This window comes from Ziziphus jujuba, chromosome 5 (genome assembly GCF_031755915.1).
Source record: "Ziziphus jujuba cultivar Dongzao chromosome 5, ASM3175591v1".
NCBI classification, from domain to species: Eukaryota; Viridiplantae; Streptophyta; class Magnoliopsida; order Rosales; family Rhamnaceae; genus Ziziphus; species Ziziphus jujuba.
This window is the reverse complement of record NC_083383.1, coordinates 13,020,874-13,038,826: the sequence shown is the minus strand read 5'-3', so window position 1 is coordinate 13,038,826 and position 17,953 is coordinate 13,020,874. Positions and strand designations below refer to the sequence as shown.

Sequence of the window (17,953 nt, the reverse complement as noted above, 5' to 3'; positions counted from 1 at the left end):
TTTTTTTGCTCCTTCCTGGGCCTGATTCTTTATTTTACCAAAATACCCTTCATTCTATATAATATATATATATATATATATTGTTTTTGATTTGAAAAAAAAAAAAAAAAAAGTTATCCCAAAATCCTACTTATTTTTTCTCAAATTAAAAAAAAAAATAAAAAAAATAAATGAGCCCTCCTTATTTTAGTCTCCTTATGAAGAAAAAGAAGGAAATCTCATCGGGATGGCCGTGCGTTTTCGTCAAACTCATGGATCAAACCCTCTCAACAAGAAAAGAAGAATCAAGAAGCAGAAGAAAGATTACACCACGATTTCTAGGTGAACTTGTTCGGTCATTATACTCCAGATTAACAGTTTTTTTTATATTTTTTTATTGTTTTTTTTCGCTTTCAAACGCTTTATTGGGTCTGTGTCTAATCCTAACCTGATCAGTTTTGTGAAACAAACAAATTCGCCAAAAAAATCTTCAATGCAATGGGTGTATATACACCCTCACTCACGTAGATTATACGATTATAAAATATAGGATGCTATAACGTCCTACATTCTATACGAATGAAGTATTTTACTTTCTATACGAATGTAGGTGTATATATATATATATATTTATAATGGGACGATTCCATGTGGATCAATATTAAAATTAATATTTATTTTAAAAATTAGTATTAAAATTGATGTTTTAAAAAATCATCGATTTTATTGTTATACAATAAAATTAATATATACATATATTTTTTTAAATATTGACTTTGGTGTTGGTTTGTAATCTCGCCTTTTATATATATATATGTTGTACTAAAATTTCTCTTATGGTTTTTTAAAACTTTTGGTTTTTAAAATGTTATGATTCAAAAAATTTTGTTGTTGATTGGGGGTTATAGGAATATTGATTCATTTGCTTCCTTGGTCTGGTATTTTGGAAGGTTGGTAAGGAAGCTGTAAGTAGAGATTGGAAAGTTATTGTTAATTATGTTTACAGGGAGAGTAACAAATTAATTGATTTTCTTACTTATTTGTAGTCTGCATTTTAGTATAGTAGTCCATTATTTTTTTAAAAAAGCTGCTGTTGGTTTGGTGTATTGATGCTTGCTGATTGTATAAGCGTTTGTAATGATGTAGTTGTTTTGGTTTGGGATTTATCCCCTGTTATTAACTAAACAAAATATATATATATATATATAAATATTTGATTTTTTTAAAAAAATATTTCAATACACGATATAGAAAGCAAACATTTAATTTTAAACCATCCAGAAGCTATATTTCACTACGTCTACTATATCAAAACGTTGCTTTTACTATATTTTCAATACTATTTTTTTTTTTTTGTCTCATAATTCATTTCATATTTTAAATTTAATATATATATATATTTGTTTTCAATAAATAATTTTTTTTAACCATGGGAAAACAAATATGTTACATATGTATATTTGACAAAAGTGGCTAATATGATTTATTTTTTTTCTTCCCTTTTGAAAGGCTAATGTAATTTATTGACTGAATAAAACATTTAAGGTATCACTAAAAAAAAAATATTATATGAGAAAAAAATATAAAGGCGAAATTTAAAAAAAAAAAAAGAAAAAGAAAAAAAAAACCTTGTGTACAACCATATTGTGTGCAAATAATTTATTTTAATTTTTTTTGTTATGAAAAATTTGATATCACAGTTTTTTATTTTTATTTTTTTTTAATGAATGAAAATATGATGTCACAGTTGTACTCAAGTGTTTTTGACTTTTTCGTAATTGGAAAGAGAAATGCGGTGGGTATCGGGTACAATGATAATTTTATTTTATTTTATTATTTTTTTTGGATAACAATAATCCATATACCATGTAGTATTAAAATAAACAAAAAAAACAAACGAAGATCATGGTTTCTATGTTAGCAGAATGGATTTTATCATTTATGTTATGGGAGCATAACTAGGATATTAGGGATTCGAGGTAATATATAATTTTAAAAAATATATTATAAAAAAAAAAACTATGTACGTATAGTTTTTTTTTTATTTATTTTTTTATAAGAAAATATACGTATGAGGTTAAAGTCCGAAATTCTGTTTGATGATAAAATTAATAAATATCGACGGTCCACGATCAACATTAAAATTATTGAAAAAGGTTAATAATTAAAATACGAGGAAATACACCCTAAAAAAACCCTTTCACACTCACTCCGTTTTCTCACAGGTATTTTATAGACTTCAAAAGAGAGAGCACAAATTTGGAAAAGGAAAAAACCAGCAACAAGAAGAAGAAGAAGTAGACAGCGACTTCCGCAAGTTCGAACTCACCAAAAAAAACAAAAAAAAAAAAATAAATAAAAAAAAAATGGCGGAGCAAGAGGCGCAAGATAGCGAGAGCCTTCCAAAAGATGTGAAAGAAGAGGCGCAAGATATCGAGTCGCAGATTAACTCCGCTATGCTCTCCCGTGTCGGCCATTTCAAGGAACAAGCAGAGTACTGCCCTATCTCTCTCTCTCTCTCTCTCTCTCTCTTTCTCTCTCTATGTATATATATATGTATGTATATATTCCGTATAATTAGCTTCTATTTTTGATATTTTTTTCAATATTCAAATTCGTTTTTTGGGAGGGAAACACTTTGTTGTTATGATCTGCAAAATACGTGACTGGATATTTGGAGAAAAACGCCATCTAGTTGTTAATTTGAATTTAAAATCTGTACTTGGTTCTAATTCCGTGCGTTTTCCAGGAAAAATTCGCTATATAGATGAAATTTTGGTAGTGTATAATTTGTAGTATACAGTACCTCTGAATGTGTTCTTTTAATACGTCTCCTAGAAATTTTCTGACTTCTGGTCTTTCCGGGCTTAGTTTGGGTAGAAGAAGAAGTGACTTCCCACCAAAAAAAAAAAAAAAAAAAAAAAAGGAAGGAAAAAAAGTTAGAAACTGTTTTTGCTACCAAAGGTGTTAATGGTGATTTTACAAATGCATTAACCAAATTCGCTAGTTGTCCCACGTCCATGTTTTATGAAACTGGAAGTGATTATTTAGTTCAAGTTACCCTGTTAGTTAAAACTGACGATTTGGCTCTAGTTAACTCGCAGTGGTAGCTTGAATTTGGGTACACAGCTTAACGACTATGATTTCGTGTTTTAATCTGCAATTACATGCTGCTTGTTTTTCTGTTGGTGGGTTTGAGTGCCTGGGTTTACTAAGAGCTCCATTATGAAAATCAGAAAGAAAAAGAATACCCTTATTGAATAATTGATCATAATGTGCTTGTATTTGCAGTTCGTTGACTTTTGAAGGGGTTCGAAGATTGTTGGAGAAGGATTTGGGGATGGAAATTTATACATTGGATGTGCACAAGAGATTTATCAAGCAGCTTTTGCTGAAGGTATATATGCACATATGCATGTATAGTTTGGTGCAAAATATGTTACATCCAATTTACTCTTCCTTTGAATTATACTTTCTTGATTTTCATGAGATAACATTTCATTTGATTTTTGTGGTTATTTACCTGGCAGCTATCTTTTTCTTATGGGTTGTATTGCAGAGCATTGTTGTCAAAAATATATTGGAACAATTGTTTTGTGAAAAAGCGTATTGTGTGTCCTAATACATTGCATCTAAGATTCCCTTTGTAACTCTAATATATTAAAATATGTATTTATGTGTACATATATGCTGTACATACTTTTGTGTCTTTATGATGTGTATATATATGTTATATATAGTTATGTGTTCATGGTATTTCCAAAACATGCTACTGTATACTTTTTAAACATAAATAAAAGCATTGATAATGTAAACTTAGAATTTATTTTCTAATTCAATATGTTATATATAGTTATGTGTTCATGGTATTTCCAAAACATGGTATTGTATACTTTTTAAACATAAATAAAAGCATTGATAATGTAAACTTAGAATTTATTTTCTAATTCAATATAAAAGTTCCAAAAACTTCCTCAACAATCAATCAATCGTATTTCAACCATTAATTTGATTTTTGGTGGCATTATCTTTAGATGGCAATAAATTTCCACTTGCTATTTTTGACAAACAGTGTGGATCTGTCTTACTCAGATTCTCCACTTTATTATACCATACCCATGTCAGAAACTCGGACACCAATAATTGTACAGTTGTTGGACACTCTTAATACATGGAAAAAACTTTGGAAAACAAATAGATTCAACACTTAAACATGTAACCACACCTGAAGCTTGTACACGAGTCCAAACAACATAGATGTAGATTTATAATAATAAACCTACTGTATTTACACAAAAAGACATTCTTCTCATAAACTTTTGCATATTGTATGCTTTAGGTATTGTATGTTACATGAAGCATTTCATGTTAGATGATATGTTGCAATTTCCAATACACTTATGTTACATTTGGTTTCCCATATGAAACAATATTATCATGTATTCTATGATTCTAACAAGCATGTTGTAGGGTCCCATGTCATTTATAGATTATGTCCTTCCGTGATACCTTTATTGGTTTGAATACCTTATGTATGATCATGTCATTTAGTTTTCTTATTATATGAAATCTTCATTTTCTCGTATAATTTTGTAATTTTTACTGTTGAAAGTTTAAAGAAGTCTTTATGAGCGAATATGCTTGGTTCTTGTTGCTGTTTGAGCATTTATTATAATTAATTCATTTTGATTTTGGTGAAAAGTTCTCACTCGTTATCATTTTCCACTAATTTTTTTAAATCAATTACTGCATTAACTTTGTTTTAATGCTAGTGCATAGAAGGTGCCAATGATGAAGATGACTCCAAGAATTCTGGGGAGGCTAAGGAAGAAAGTGTAAGAGGAAATGCAGCAGAGTTACCTGAAGGACATCAACCAAAGAAAGATGTGAAGGAATCTTTCTCTGAAGATGAGGACAAAATGGAAGACTCCCCTGTATTGGGCCTTCTGACAGGACATAAAACAAATAAATCTGAAACTGATGGCTCTAAAGGGAACACTAAAAGAAAAGCTCCAAGTGAGAGCACAATAAAGTCAGCCCTTGTAAAGAGAGCTCCGTACATCACAGCTAATTCCGAGTATGTGACTTTATTCTTAGAATTGCTTATCATTTTGTTGCTTTCTGTAACACTGTTATAGTGTCCAATCATTGTATATTCTTTCCCATTTTGCTTATTATATTTATTGATATCTGGTTGATATGTTCCTTTGATGTTTATTTTCATGTGATTGAGGCCAAAGGAACTAGAACCTATCATTTACTTGGTTTTTTATATGTTTTTTACTGCATCCAGTAAAGTTACTATGGCTGACCTTCGGCGTCTACTGGAGGAAGATCTTGGACTTAAAAAAAATACCCTTGATCCTTATAAGAAGTTCATTAGTCAGCAATTAGATCGGGTGAGTAGAATTGTTTAGACATTATCAACTTCTATAAGTACCATTTACTATTCAAGTAATGATTTTCTCCATTATTAGGTATTAAATTCTAGTGAAGTTTCAGAACCTGCTTCTAATGCCAAAAAAAGTGTTGTTAAGAAAAACTCTCAAAAAACTGTACCTAAAAAGGCTCGCATTGTAGAGAGTTCTGATTCTTCAGATACTGAGAGTGATGAGGAAGAAGATGAACTGAAAATTAGGAAGAAAAGAGCTCCAAAGGGAAAGATGCAGAACTTTGATGGGGTTAAAAAGCGGAAAACCCCTTCAAAGGATCTGAACATCTCTGGGAAGAAGAGGATTAAGTCTGCAGAAGCAATGAAGGAGAACCATAGTGATGCAGAAGATGGTGGAAGTGTCTCTGAAGATGGGAACTCTCAATCATCCGCTGAAAAACCTACGAAGGTAAATTTAAATTTATTAACATTTGCAATTTCTAGAAGTTCTTCAAGTGAATATATCTCTTCGTATCATATGCTTATTTGAAATTTAGAAGAAAGAGGTTTCAGCTCCTGCATATGGCAAACGTGTAGAGAGTCTAAAATCAGTCATTAAAGCTTGTGGGATGAGGTATTATTTCTTAGAATCTCTACTTATGAGCTCAAATCTTTGTTAAAGCTGTCAGCTTTGGAGTTAATTTTCTTTTTTCAGTGTCCCCCCTGCAATTTACAAGAAAGTCAAGCAGGTGCCTGAGAACAAACGTGAAGACCAACTGATAAAGGAGTTAGAGGAGATACTGGCCAAAGAAGGATTATCTGCAAATCCCTCTGAAAAAGGTAAAACCGTGAAGCATAACCTCTGTCTGGTATTGGTTGTTGGAGTATTGATTATTGACAAAGAGTTTATTTGGTTTAAGCATAAAGATATTATATGAGGTAGGAAATTATTGGTTATACATAAGTATTTTGGGTGGAAAAAAGGAGTAGTATAACAAAACAGCATCCCTTAATTCTAGCATTGATCCAATACTTTTTTCCTCTCTCTCTCTCTCTCTCTCTCTCTCTCTCCCCCCCTCTCCCCCCCGGCATTATGCTCCAATAACATAGGTTAACCCCCCGCTGGAGTAAGGGAAACTTTGCCGACTGTTTACAAGTGAGCAGGTTGTTTATTAAATTGTCACTGGGTTTTTAGTTTTTGAGGTTGTGGATATTTCCTTGTTTCCTTCATCTGTGATTTTTCTGGGCTAAGGATTGAACCGTCTTATAAATGACTTATCCATTGTGTCCCTCCAACTGGTTGAGTAAATTTTTGCCTTGGATTTAGTAAGGACTCATATGTAAGGTTTGAGCTCTAGATTTTTACAGTTGCTTTCTATATAGATTATGGAATAATAATAATGAGTGTGCTTTTTTTTTTTTTTTTTTTCTTTCTTTTATCTTCCTTAGAGTAAGGTCTTATAGTCCAACATGCAGGGTGTGTTTAACGATTAATGTATTTTAATTTCTTGTGTTTAGAAATCAAAGAAGTTAGAAAGAAAAAGGAACGAGCAAAAGAACTTGAGGGTATTGACACAAGCAATATTGTATCAAGTTCACGTAGAAGGTCAACAACCGGTTTTGTCGCTCCTCCAAAGCCCAAAATACCAATTGAGAGTGATGATGGAGACACTGATGATGATGAAGATGATGACGATGATGATGATGAAGATGATGACGATGATGATGATGATGATGATGACAATGATCATAATGAGGATAATGGTAACAGTGATGACAGCCAGAGCGAAGAGTCTAATGAAGGTATGTGTTAATGTCAGATATGTTTGTTTTCAAGTTGCTCATATTGTTAGGTATGTTATAGAATTGGAGTTGGATGTTATGAATACGATAACATAGGTTCTGATGTATTTGCTTCTGCTTGGTAACTTCGGTTTTTTGTTGTTTATGCTATGCCTTTGGTTCCATTGAAGGTACCCTGTCAGATTTTGTTTTTGGGTCTCTACAAGGGGAAAACAAAATTGTTGCTGGACTTTTACATTGCCCTAATGATTGATATAAAACATAAATCTATCCTCTGTCAATTTGTAGATATGGTTTTGCTGTGCCAATATACTGTGAAAATTTAGCAACGTCGAAAACCCATATGGATATTCATAAAGATCAATTGAAGATGCTGGACTTCATATTCTAATTTGATAATACACAAGATGAGATTATTTCACTTCCTGCTATTATGACATTTCTTATCAATTGAAGTATGTTCGGTGCTACATTTTTGCTTCTTCTCTGTGTTGGTGGAATTGCTGAATTGTCTATGTTGTTGCTTCTTCAGTAGCTGTTGTTAAATCTTTTAGTCTGATTCTTTTAACTACCATTTCATTTCCCTGACAAGATCCTCTTTTTATGCAGATGATGATGACAGTGAATGAATCCATAAGTAGACTGCCGAGATTACTGATCTGGAAACTTCAATAATTTATCATCATGGTGTAAAATGTAGCTTAGTTTCCGCTTTCATCGTTTTATGTATTATTATTAGTTTATCATGGCTAAATTTTCTTCTCGGTGTGCGAACAGAACATGATGCAGAATTTCTTGCGTCGAGCAGTTTTAAGTACATCAGTATACCTCTTCTGAAGGGAAATAGATTTAGTTACCTGCAGCTTGATTTATGTTGTCTTTAATGTAACATGTGAAAATGTAAAGTCTAGGTAAAACTACAATAACACCCCTGTTTTGCTAGTTTTGTAGAAATGCCTTTGTTATTATTTTGGAAATTACAAAAACATCTCTCACATTTCATTTTTGTTGCAAATATTACCCTTTTCTTGTATGCATTTTTTGAATCTTCACCTTTAAACTGTCAAAAGTATCATGTATATACAATTATTAAATTCGAAATTTACATTTGTGCATTCTTCTTCACTCAAATTTACAAGTAAAATTCAAAAAGGTTGTATCAGTAAAGGTGATATTATAATAAAAATGAAATGTGAGATGATGTATTGAATTTAAAAAAAAAAAAAAAAAAAAAAAAAAAACAAAAAACAAAGACATGCCTAATATATTGTTAAAACAACGGAGTATTATTGTAATTTTTCCCATGTATCCACTGTTGTGGCCCTGTCTTGGCTGGTCTTAAATTCACCAAAACAGATCCCTACACACCAGTTAGCAGAGCCATTGTTGCTCTCATTAAACTAATTTACTGGTTCTTTATCGTCTATTCAATTTCACTCTTCAATCTTCATATTAGGTGCTTAAACATCGACGGTAAAACTTTTTTGGTTGCATTGAATGGTTAAAACTTAGCATGCAAACTTTCTAATCCAAAAGATGTATCTCTTTAAAGTTTGTTAGTTTGTTTGCCTCCTAACAGGAATTTTTTTTTTTTTTTTGAACTTCTGATTTATTTAAAGTAATTAAGATGTGGCATGTCACTTGACATCTAGAAAATTTTTCATTAAATAAATAGTTTAGAAACCAAAGCCACTGGATTCATAGGGAAGTTTGAATCTTATGGTGCTGTAATTCAGTGTAACATGCTCGAGACGTCTTTATGTTCGTCAGCGGATATACTTTTCCCAACCAGGACCAAAACAAGATTCCGAAAAGGATGGACTTAATATTTCAAAGACCAATAAATATTTAGATAGATATTATTCAAAGTCATGAAAAATATTCAGTCTACAAATTTGCACGTATATATTTCAATAGTTAAGACTTTCTACTTCCAAGTCTACTTTGATTTTTATACTGACTTGGAAAAAATTCCTACCAGCAGATACATTTTTCAGTCCATAGATAAGGGATGGTGAACCTTACAGAAAACAAAAATAAAAGACAAGAAAGGAAAATGTCCATCCCTAAAATAATTTTCCTGGAGTCTATTCTTGCTAGCTGACACGTCTTGCTACGAGCAAGAATGCCCTTAAAATTTAACAGAAAAGGCTTGCATCACCTAGTTCCACAATTGTTTCTCAAAACCCAATAACTTTCAAAAGTTTTGAGAACTTGTCAAAATAGTTTGCCTGCTTTGCATAGGATTATGAGGAAGTCAGCTCCGTCTCCGCAAGTATACGTCTCACTTCACCAGCAAGATCTATTACATGTTTGTCTTTGCAACCTGGACAAAGAAAAGAAATAAAATGAAAGAAGAATGTTTTCAATAAGAAAAAAGAAAGAGAAGAGAGTGAAGAACAACTTGAAATTTATTAATTCAAGAGGACTTGAAAGAACTTGCCAAATTGGAGAAGAGCTTTTTCAAGCTGAAAAAGGTAGTCCCTATTGGGTCCTGAGGGGCCTTCAGCTTGAACAATTTGTCTACAGAATGGCAGAAATGAAAATATCAGGATCGACTTATAACTTTTCAAAAAGATACACATTTAGCAGAGGCTATATATATGCTCACTTTTTTATAATCCAGCAAGAAATGGGAAAATAACAAGCTGATGCCAAAATCATCAGGACTTTAGGATACATAAATTTAATTGTCTATGATAAGAAAGTAATTTAAAAGCATAATCCTGATTTGCCAGATTTTTAAATGCATTCATTAACTAGGGGTGACTATAAAATCATGTCTCTCTTCCTAGCATATCAGTGGCAAATTATAACAAGGTGCTCCATATATTTCTATAGCGTCTATAGGTCTTAGAGTACTGACATGTCAGAATGCAAAAGAGATATGTACAGAATGAACAATGAAGAATCATACTTAGCGATCTCCTCGATGGATGCGGGCCCCAAATAGTTCACGTTGGTTTTCTTGTCTGGAGAGGCAATGTATCTAAAAGTGAAACTGTCAGTTCTAAACTGATTGGATTACAGAATAGAACATGAATGAAAATTGTAGGAACTTCCTTGGTGGTTTCTCCAACTTACACCATTACTCCTGAAATAGCTGGAGTAGTAGCCATAGATTCCTGAATAAAAATTAAAATGAATTAACTTGCAGAATTGATAAACCTACAACATTTTTGGTACATCATACACATACAGGGTTCTTTAGCTAAAAAACTTACAGTGAAAAAATCAAGGTAAGCCTTCTTGTCATATTGCTTCTCCCTTACTTCTAAATGCTGTAACATAACACCAAAAAATGAGTTAGAAGACAATTTGGAAGCTCTAACTGATAATTGGTTGCGATGTTGCACTAGAGGCTTTAAATTTACAGATGCAAAATTTGGCAAAGAATGTCCTTTCAGTGCCATTGGCTTGACATATCTTCATGCTAAGGAGGGCAAGATGCAATCCAATATGTTGCACCAACAAACCACGGTGCAATGATAATTAAGCAGGACTGAAAAAAATGGAAGAATTCCAAGAAGAAAACCACTCATATCAGGGGTCAACAAGAAAGGAATTTTGGTTTGATGTGCATCTTTGTAAGCACATCAGGTAATGGAGTTTGAAAATACAGTGAAGTGTTCCTACAGAGTGTGCTTACAGAAGCATTGTCAAGAGAGTAAATATCAAGGGGGTTAATTTTGATGATTGTAAACTTTAGTTACTGAAAATTAAAAGAAAAATAAAAGAGGTTGCAGAAACACGCTTTTATGCATAGAATTTTGTAGATGTCGAGAAACAAAGTGAATGGGCAATCAGTATGCATTTCCACATAAAAAGTTGGTATAAAGAATTTTAGACATGACAGTTTAACATGCCACATAAAGAGAATCATGTAATAATTTCAGGTGACGAGGTCAACTTCAGTTTTTATGCTCCAACAAATTAAGTTATAACTATAAGTTATAACTTCAGTTTTTATGCTCCAACAAATTAAGTTATACTAAGGCTGTGAAAGATGACATTTTAAACCAAAAGAAATAAAAACAGACGTTTTAAAAAAGCGAGGACAGGCGATGTTTGAGTTTGCATGTGATGCCTCATAAATCATACTATTAGCATTTCATAGACTTCCTGGTTTCTATAAGAGCTCCTAGTCTACTACCATATTTTGCTATCCAGTTTTTAGGACATAACTCAGAACCGCAAGCCTTGAATCCTCATGTAAAAGAAACAAGGTATTGTCACTATGTCATGGTTAGGACCTATGATTTAGGAAATAGGAACTTTACCGTTAGTGCAATTTCTTCATCTTCCTTCTTGGAGATTTTGTAGGCAACCCCCCACTATTACCTCACAAAAAAATAAAGAATTGTCTTATAAACTCTAATATGATGATTATTTCAAAATCATAACAAAGTATTCAAACCAACTTGATTAGTAGCAGACCCTAAAGAGAGAAAAATGAACAAGATAAAAAATATTGTGATATGCAACAACATTGACAATGCCATTCTCTCTCTTCACCATTCAACTCCAATTATGCATCGCTATCGAGAAAAACCTGACACTCTGTGCCGTAATTTCCTATACAAACTTGAAAACAGCTAGCATCTACAAACTTTTCATTAAAATGTCATAAGCTCTAAGTCAAAATGTGCTTGTTAATACAAATTAATATAACTGAAATGAAAAAAAAAATTAAACCAATTACAAAGTTGACTAATTTAACGAAGTGGGTTCTTGAAAATTTTAAAGAGCAAACTTACACAGACTTCCCCATCTGCAGGCTCCAATGTCACCGTACGTCCTGGGTACTCTGGTGTTCCTCTGTGGTCGGTACTGCCTAGTAACAGAATACCCGACGAATACAAATCAGAAACGAATCGTTGCAACAAGAAAAATCAAAACAAACACGCCTAAAAGAGTAAAAGCCAGAGAGACGACCTTGATAGAAGACACGGCGATAGCCTTTGATGAAACCCACAAGGCTTTCATCGTACTTAAAGCCGGTTTTCCATATAAGAGAGCCATACCCAAATACCCACATCACCATTTTCGAAATCCTTCCCGCACGGAATCTCTCTTTTCCCTCTCTACTTATACCTGAAGGATGCAAACTAGAGAGAGAGAGAGAGAGAGAGCTGTGCGATAGGCTAGCAGTGAACAGAGGAGCCAGAGGAATAGAATGATAACCCAAATCCGCGGCAGAAATTAAATCACAAAGACGGCAGTCGGACCACCACTAGCCACCGAGCTGACGTTGTAGGCCGAACCAATAGAATCAGGTCAACCATTATATGTTGACATTGACATCAATTCCGAGGATGAAAGGCCGAGCATTTTGTTTGACTTCCAATATTAACATGCCACGTCAGCACTGGTCCTTATGCTGGATCAACTGTGTTTTCACTTTTTTTTTTTTTTGGGGTTTATGGTTAATTTTTGCATAATTTGATTCTAGGTATAATTTTTGATTTGGAAATAGTTACAAAAATAACCATCATGCATATGTGTATTATATTATGTATATATATATATGTGAACTCAATTTCATTGCACTCTTAACATAAATATTTATTCAATACCATGATGTAATTCGAGGGCAATATATTTCTTAGTAGTAAAAACCGAATTAGTATATGACTCAAAGTACAATGGTGACTTCATTCATCAAAGAAGTACAATGGTGATTTTTGTATTACTCTTTACCTTGTTTCACAATTTCTTTCTTTTTTTTTTTTTAAATAAAAAAAGAAAGAAAAGTAATTCAACAATTTCTTAAAAATCCAAAAAGAGATTCTTCCATTTATTAAAAAAGAAAACTAAAAACTTTAAAGACCTACAGGAGAGAATTAATACTTTCATCAAATAGCCCAAAAAAAAAAAAAAAAAAGATAAGTAAGATCATTATCCAAACTAGTGTCACATTAAACAATAATATTGACTCGAAGTTTACGTAGTATTAGAAACAAGTTAATTGGCTGCCTCTCCAAATTTGGAAATCTTAAATGAGATTTTTAATAATTGGATCATTCAGATTAGGACAAAAGTTTATCTTAAAAATTAAGCATACCAAAAAGGAAAGTAACCCAAAATGAGTAAGGCATTAGGAATTGTTGATTAGAAAGTGATTGTTAATCAAGCAAGAATTAAGACTTTTTTTGCCTTTTTTTTTTGTTTTGGGCGAAAAGTAAGGATTAACACTCGAGAGCTCATTTTTACTATTATCATTTCAATTTTAATTTTAGTTCCTTTCCATTTTATTTTAAATTCAAGCAGTTACATTTTCATTTAATTTTTCAGTCTCTATTTCAATTCTGGTAATAAGCTTTTTTATTTTATGTCATTTGTCGTTCTCTATTTCTACTCCTTGAATAGAAAAAAACAACTTCCCAATTATATATGAGATTGACATCAATATGCAATTAATCTTTTTTTTTTTTGGGACTTTACTCTTAATTTAGAGAATATGCATTATTAAATTTAATTTGGGAAATACTAAACACCATATAATTATAACGTATTACCCAAAAAAAAAAAAAAAAAAGAAAAAGAAAAAGAAAAAGAAAAAGAAAAAGAAAAAGAAAAAAATAATACAATGGGAAATGGAGTAAACAAAGAGAAAATTGAAGTGGTTGAATTCCATTTCAGTATGACAATGGTAAACAGTAAACCAACCGAGACGAACATCTCAACTTTTTTCAAGAAGGACGCACACAAGCGGTAAAATACTTTACCCCTCCGAATTCTCAAAGCTACATAAAAAGAAAGAAAAGGAAACAAAAAGAAAAACTCTTAAAAGAAAGTTACTTAATAGCCACTATCAAGGTATGTGCATAAAACTTTTCCCAAGCCCTTTGGAATTTAATGATAAAACCTCCACTAAAATCTTTGTTCATGAGTGGAATATGTTTCATTACTCCTGAGGCATAGGAGTATCCATGGTACACACATCTTCATTAGGCCCAGTTGATATGATGGTCAGCATTCAGTAATTTTGGTGGATGATTTAGTACTACTAGTGATTGTGACAGGCAATTCCAGACTCACACTACTAGTTGTCTCATCAAGTGGATCCTCCGAGGCTGCCAAACCTTTTGGATCTTTGCTTTTGCCCCACACCAGAGAATAAAGACCAAACACTATGATAATGGCTCCAATCAGGCTGAGGAAAAAAAAAAAAAAAATTCAAACTATGTGAGCATAAATAGGTCATTTTTTGTTTTTGGGCATTATAAATTTTAGATAACCAAAGATGGCAATTTATAGCAGTGTTTAACATTGAGTGTATTATCTAATATACATGCAATTAATATTACACAACAACTTGGAGTAAAAACTTGGAGAGGAGAACCAAAAAGAATATTAGTGAATAATCTTGTTTTTAGTATTTAGTTAGGAATTAATTTTAATTTTGTACCTTCCAAGGTGGACTTGCTCGGCTAAAACTATGGCACCGAGCGCCGCCGTGATGATCATGCATAGAGGACTGAAAGCGGTAACAAAAACTGGACCTCTCTCCTTCATCACCTTGCCTTGCATATAATATGCTATTCCAGAACAAACCACACCCTGTTTTTTACCAACACATAAAAACTTTGCAAATCAATTTCATTTTCCAAAAATACCCTTTTTGGAATATATCTCTCTAATAAACCTTATATATATATATATATATACTTTTACAATGATAGAAAACTATTTAATACTCACAGAGTAAGCAGCGGCGAGAAGCCTCGAGTCCAAGCCTATGGCCCAGACTCCGGTGTCACGTTCCATGACAAGTGTGACAACTGCACCTTCCAATGCACCCATGAAGCATATCCACGCTGTTAGAGAAAGCTCCGCCGGATATTTCTTCAATGTAAATGACTGAGACCCACATGGTTATACATATAAATTTTAGGGATAACAAATAATAATAATAATAATCTACCAAACTTTGTAATTAAGTTGTAATATATAAAAATATATAGGTAGTGACCTGCAAAACAAAGAAGCTGGACCAACCGCCGCATCTGGCAAGGAGCATTAAGGTGCCGGTGACCCAGTGCTCGTCGGAGGAGGTGGTGGTGGTGGTGTGGTGGAGTTGTCGTCCTTGTCCATGGAATTGGAATATGTCCAGGCTCGGACCTTTGTACATAGTTGTCACTACTGCTCCTGCCACGGTCACCGTGGTTCCAATAACCTTTGCTACGCTGTGTATGTTCTTGAAGTTGACACTTTCTAACCTGATTAATTAATTAAATTAATCACACAAATATATTAATTACATCATTAATTATAAATTTTATTTGTCTTCTCTAATACTTAAAAAAGTGTATGCCGTTATTATTATACGAAAAGTGAAAAACATGTATACTCGAAAACGCACTCTATAGATGTATATATATATATATATATATATTTGTAAAATGATTGTGGAAATGAGCTCGTCTCTGAGCATGACGTGACATGGCACATAATTAATCTCTGGATTAGTGGAACTGATAAATTAAGTACCCTTCAATTGGATAACAACTTACAACAATTTAACACTATTTATTTATTTATTTTATTTAAAAAATTAAAATGTATAGATCAATTATAATTGGTAATTATAAAATGATTAATCAAACATTTAATCAATTAAATACCTGAAAATAAGAGCCAATATGAAGGTAATGGCAGGAAGGATATTAACAGTGGCTGACGCAAATGTTGCTGAGGTGTACTTCATTCCCACATTGTATAAATTCTGAGCAAACACTGGCCTGATAAAACAAATATTAGAATATACTATTAATACATTTAAAATAATATATTTACCCAAAAATATAAAACCACATACATTAATATCATGGGACTAGGAGTGGGCCTCTCAATTTGTCCTTTTTTTTTTTTTTGGGGCCCGTAACCAACTTAATTTGCCCTTATTGATAAAAAAAAAAAAAAGGTAAAAAACACTCAATTTGTCCTTAGTACAGAATTATTTTTTGTGGATTGAGTACGGAATCAATACTATATATGATAGTGATCATATATGTATATGTATGTATGTATAAAACCGGTAACCATGAAGTACCATTAAATATTTGATAATCATGGCTAGCTAATACATATGTAATATATAATAAGTGACATTAATTTTTTATATACGTCATGTGAATTGGGTTTGTTTAATATCCTTAAAATATTAGAGGGTAAGATTAAACCCTAAATTGCACCTTCTTTTCTATATACAGAAATAGCTTTCTGTATTATGAAATTTAGGAAAATTAATGATGTAAGAAAATACAATTATAAAGGAGAGTGAGAAGGGATCAGAAGAAAGAAACTGAAAGTATGGATTAGAGAGGAGCTAGCAATGGGATAGAGAAATTAAGGTGTAGGAATTAATAATTAACTTGTTAAATATCTAATTTCCCATGAACTTAATTAAAATATATCCCAATGTAATTATCAGCAGAGGCAAGTGGTTATTAAATTGGTTTATATTTTGAGTAGCATGCCTGCGTAGAAGAAAGAAGAGAACTGAATTATGATAATTTATGTGCTATTTGTTTCAATCAAAGGATGGGCCTACTCATGGTCATGCATGCATGCCATCTTCAACTAATTAATTCATCATATATTATCGAATAACATAACCCCATGCATGCATAAGAGTAGTGCTCACAACGAGTACTTGTTATATGGATGTATCTGATATAAATATATACGTGCACGCTAATACATACAAAAGCACATGTACATACATACATACATACATACATACATACATACATACATACATACATACATACATACACTTATACATGATATAAATGCATGCATATGCACGCTTAGTTTAGAGCATTACTCTAGAAAACCAAGCAGCATTATTCTCAGGAAGATTGGTAGAGTCATCTTTGGCCTTATTTTCCTGCAAAAAGAGTAGGAAAAGCAGACAGTAGAGTATGATTAATTAGTAGGCGACGTAAAAGGGATAATGATAGTAGGCAAAGTAAAAGGGATAATGATACATAAAAGAATACAGAGAGAGAAATGGAAATGGATATGTAAATGTAGCAACCTTTCTAGAACGAAGGCAAAGGGAGCGATGACGAGAACCGCAATGATATGGCGGTACACAGAGAGTACATAGTGATTCATGCCATGATTCAAGGAGACTAAGCTGATGACATACATCCCAGCATATCCAAATTGCAGGGAGACCATAGCCAAGTAAGGTTTCATTTTGTTCATTCCCTGAATCAACTTGTCACATGGACTTTTTGGGTCTTCCATTTTCCTTCCCAAAGATTTTCTATAACCTCTCTCAATCACCACTCTATTAGCTACCTCAAATATTACTCCTTTTTCTGCCTGTCCTTGCCTTGTCTAAGGTGAGAAACTGATCACCTTCTTATATACATGTTATGACTTGCATACACTTGCATATTTCTTACGATTTGGTCCCTCGATTTAACTCGATATACATATTGAACCCCCCAAACTTCATTAATATATTGAAAGTGACCCGTTTCTATATACATTATTCTTACATGAATTAAAGTTTTATGTGAAAATAAAAAAATATATATATATATATATATATATTCCTATTCACCAAAGGAGAACGTACATATTCCATATCATCCTAATAAATATACATGGAATTTTTGTTTTTTTACCTTTTTTACTTTTTAATTATATATATATATATATATATATTTGCAAAAGAGAACATATACTTGCTAACAAAGTTGAATTATCATTCCTTCCAATTGAAGTAATTTATTAGGAGGTGAATTATCATTATGCTTATGTTAAAATAGCACTCTTTCA

General features: G+C 32.2%; 3 protein-coding genes across 7 annotated transcripts; 1 reads left to right on the top strand and 2 right to left on the bottom strand.

The window, feature by feature from the left end:
- The first annotated feature begins 151 nt into the window (after window positions 1-151).
- Window positions 152-8,155, top strand: LOC107404639 (uncharacterized). 3 transcript variants are annotated; one of them, XM_060816947.1, is made up of 11 exons: window positions 152-321; window positions 2,205-2,473; window positions 3,271-3,376; window positions 4,752-5,056; window positions 5,273-5,378; window positions 5,457-5,819; window positions 5,908-5,984; window positions 6,066-6,190; window positions 6,869-7,058; window positions 7,089-7,153; window positions 7,763-8,155. In XM_060816947.1, the coding sequence occupies exons 2-11, from the start codon at window positions 2,346-2,348 to the stop codon at window positions 7,780-7,782; spliced, it is 1,485 nt and encodes a 494-aa protein (XP_060672930.1). In that variant the 5' UTR covers window positions 152-321; window positions 2,205-2,345; the 3' UTR covers window positions 7,783-8,155. The 3 variants fall into 3 exon arrangements, with proteins under 3 accessions (XP_060672930.1, XP_015867105.2, XP_015867103.2); XM_016011619.4 differs by having other exon boundaries at window positions 5,911-5,984; window positions 6,869-7,153; XM_016011617.4 differs by having other exon boundaries at window positions 6,869-7,153.
- Window positions 8,156-8,981: 826 nt separating this feature from the next.
- Window positions 8,982-12,345, bottom strand: LOC107404632 (gamma-glutamylcyclotransferase 2-3). 3 transcript variants are annotated; one of them, XM_060816909.1, is made up of 8 exons: window positions 12,089-12,343; window positions 11,911-11,987; window positions 11,434-11,487; window positions 10,378-10,434; window positions 10,238-10,278; window positions 10,071-10,142; window positions 9,558-9,676; window positions 8,982-9,479 (listed from the first exon to the last, which is right to left on the bottom strand). In XM_060816909.1, the coding sequence occupies exons 1-7, from the start codon at window positions 12,195-12,197 to the stop codon at window positions 9,568-9,570; spliced, it is 519 nt and encodes a 172-aa protein (XP_060672892.1). In that variant the 5' UTR covers window positions 12,198-12,343; the 3' UTR covers window positions 8,982-9,479; window positions 9,558-9,567. The 3 variants fall into 3 exon arrangements, with proteins under 3 accessions (XP_060672892.1, XP_015867092.2, XP_048330940.1); XM_016011606.4 differs by having other exon boundaries at window positions 9,597-9,676; XM_048474983.2 differs by lacking the exon at window positions 11,434-11,487 and having other exon boundaries at window positions 9,597-9,676; window positions 12,089-12,345.
- A 1,405-nt stretch (window positions 12,346-13,750) lies between these two features.
- On the bottom strand, window positions 13,751-17,492 carry LOC107404635 (WAT1-related protein At1g21890). Its single transcript, XM_016011614.4, has 7 exons — window positions 17,199-17,492; window positions 16,986-17,048; window positions 15,781-15,897; window positions 15,129-15,375; window positions 14,858-15,016; window positions 14,565-14,716; window positions 13,751-14,309 (listed from the first exon to the last, which is right to left on the bottom strand). The coding sequence occupies exons 1-7, from the start codon at window positions 17,411-17,413 to the stop codon at window positions 14,126-14,128; spliced, it is 1,137 nt and encodes a 378-aa protein (XP_015867100.2). The 5' UTR covers window positions 17,414-17,492; the 3' UTR covers window positions 13,751-14,125.
- Window positions 17,493-17,953: the final 461 nt, after the last annotated feature.

Excerpts from the sequence above, each read along its gene's own strand:
- LOC107404639 (XM_016011617.4), top strand. The coding sequence starts at position 2,346 with ATGGCGGAGCAAGAGGCGCAAGATAGCGAGAGCCTTCCAAAAGATGTG. Across the intron at positions 2,474-3,270 it reads CATTTCAAGGAACAAGCAGA|TTCGTTGACTTTTGAAGGGG; the intron begins GTACTGCCCTAT and ends TTGTATTTGCAG. Across the intron at positions 3,377-4,751 it reads TCAAGCAGCTTTTGCTGAAG|TGCATAGAAGGTGCCAATGA; the intron begins GTATATATGCAC and ends TTTTAATGCTAG.
- LOC107404635 (XM_016011614.4), bottom strand. The coding sequence starts at position 17,413 with ATGGAAGACCCAAAAAGTCCATGTGACAAGTTGATTCAGGGAATGAAC. Across the intron at positions 14,717-14,857 it reads TTCTCGCCGCTGCTTACTCT|GGTGTGGTTTGTTCTGGAAT; the intron begins GTGAGTATTAAA and ends GGTAAAAAACAG. Across the intron at positions 14,310-14,564 it reads GAGCAAGTCCACCTTGGAAG|CCTGATTGGAGCCATTATCA; the intron begins GTACAAAATTAA and ends TTTTTTCCTCAG.
- LOC107404632 (XM_016011606.4), bottom strand. The coding sequence starts at position 12,197 with ATGGTGATGTGGGTATTTGGGTATGGCTCTCTTATATGGAAAACCGGC. Across the intron at positions 11,988-12,088 it reads TCGCCGTGTCTTCTATCAAG|GCAGTACCGACCACAGAGGA; the intron begins GTCGTCTCTCTG and ends TTCTGTTACTAG. Across the intron at positions 9,480-9,596 it reads AAAAGCTCTTCTCCAATTTG|GTTGCAAAGACAAACATGTA; the intron begins GCAAGTTCTTTC and ends TTCTTTGTCCAG.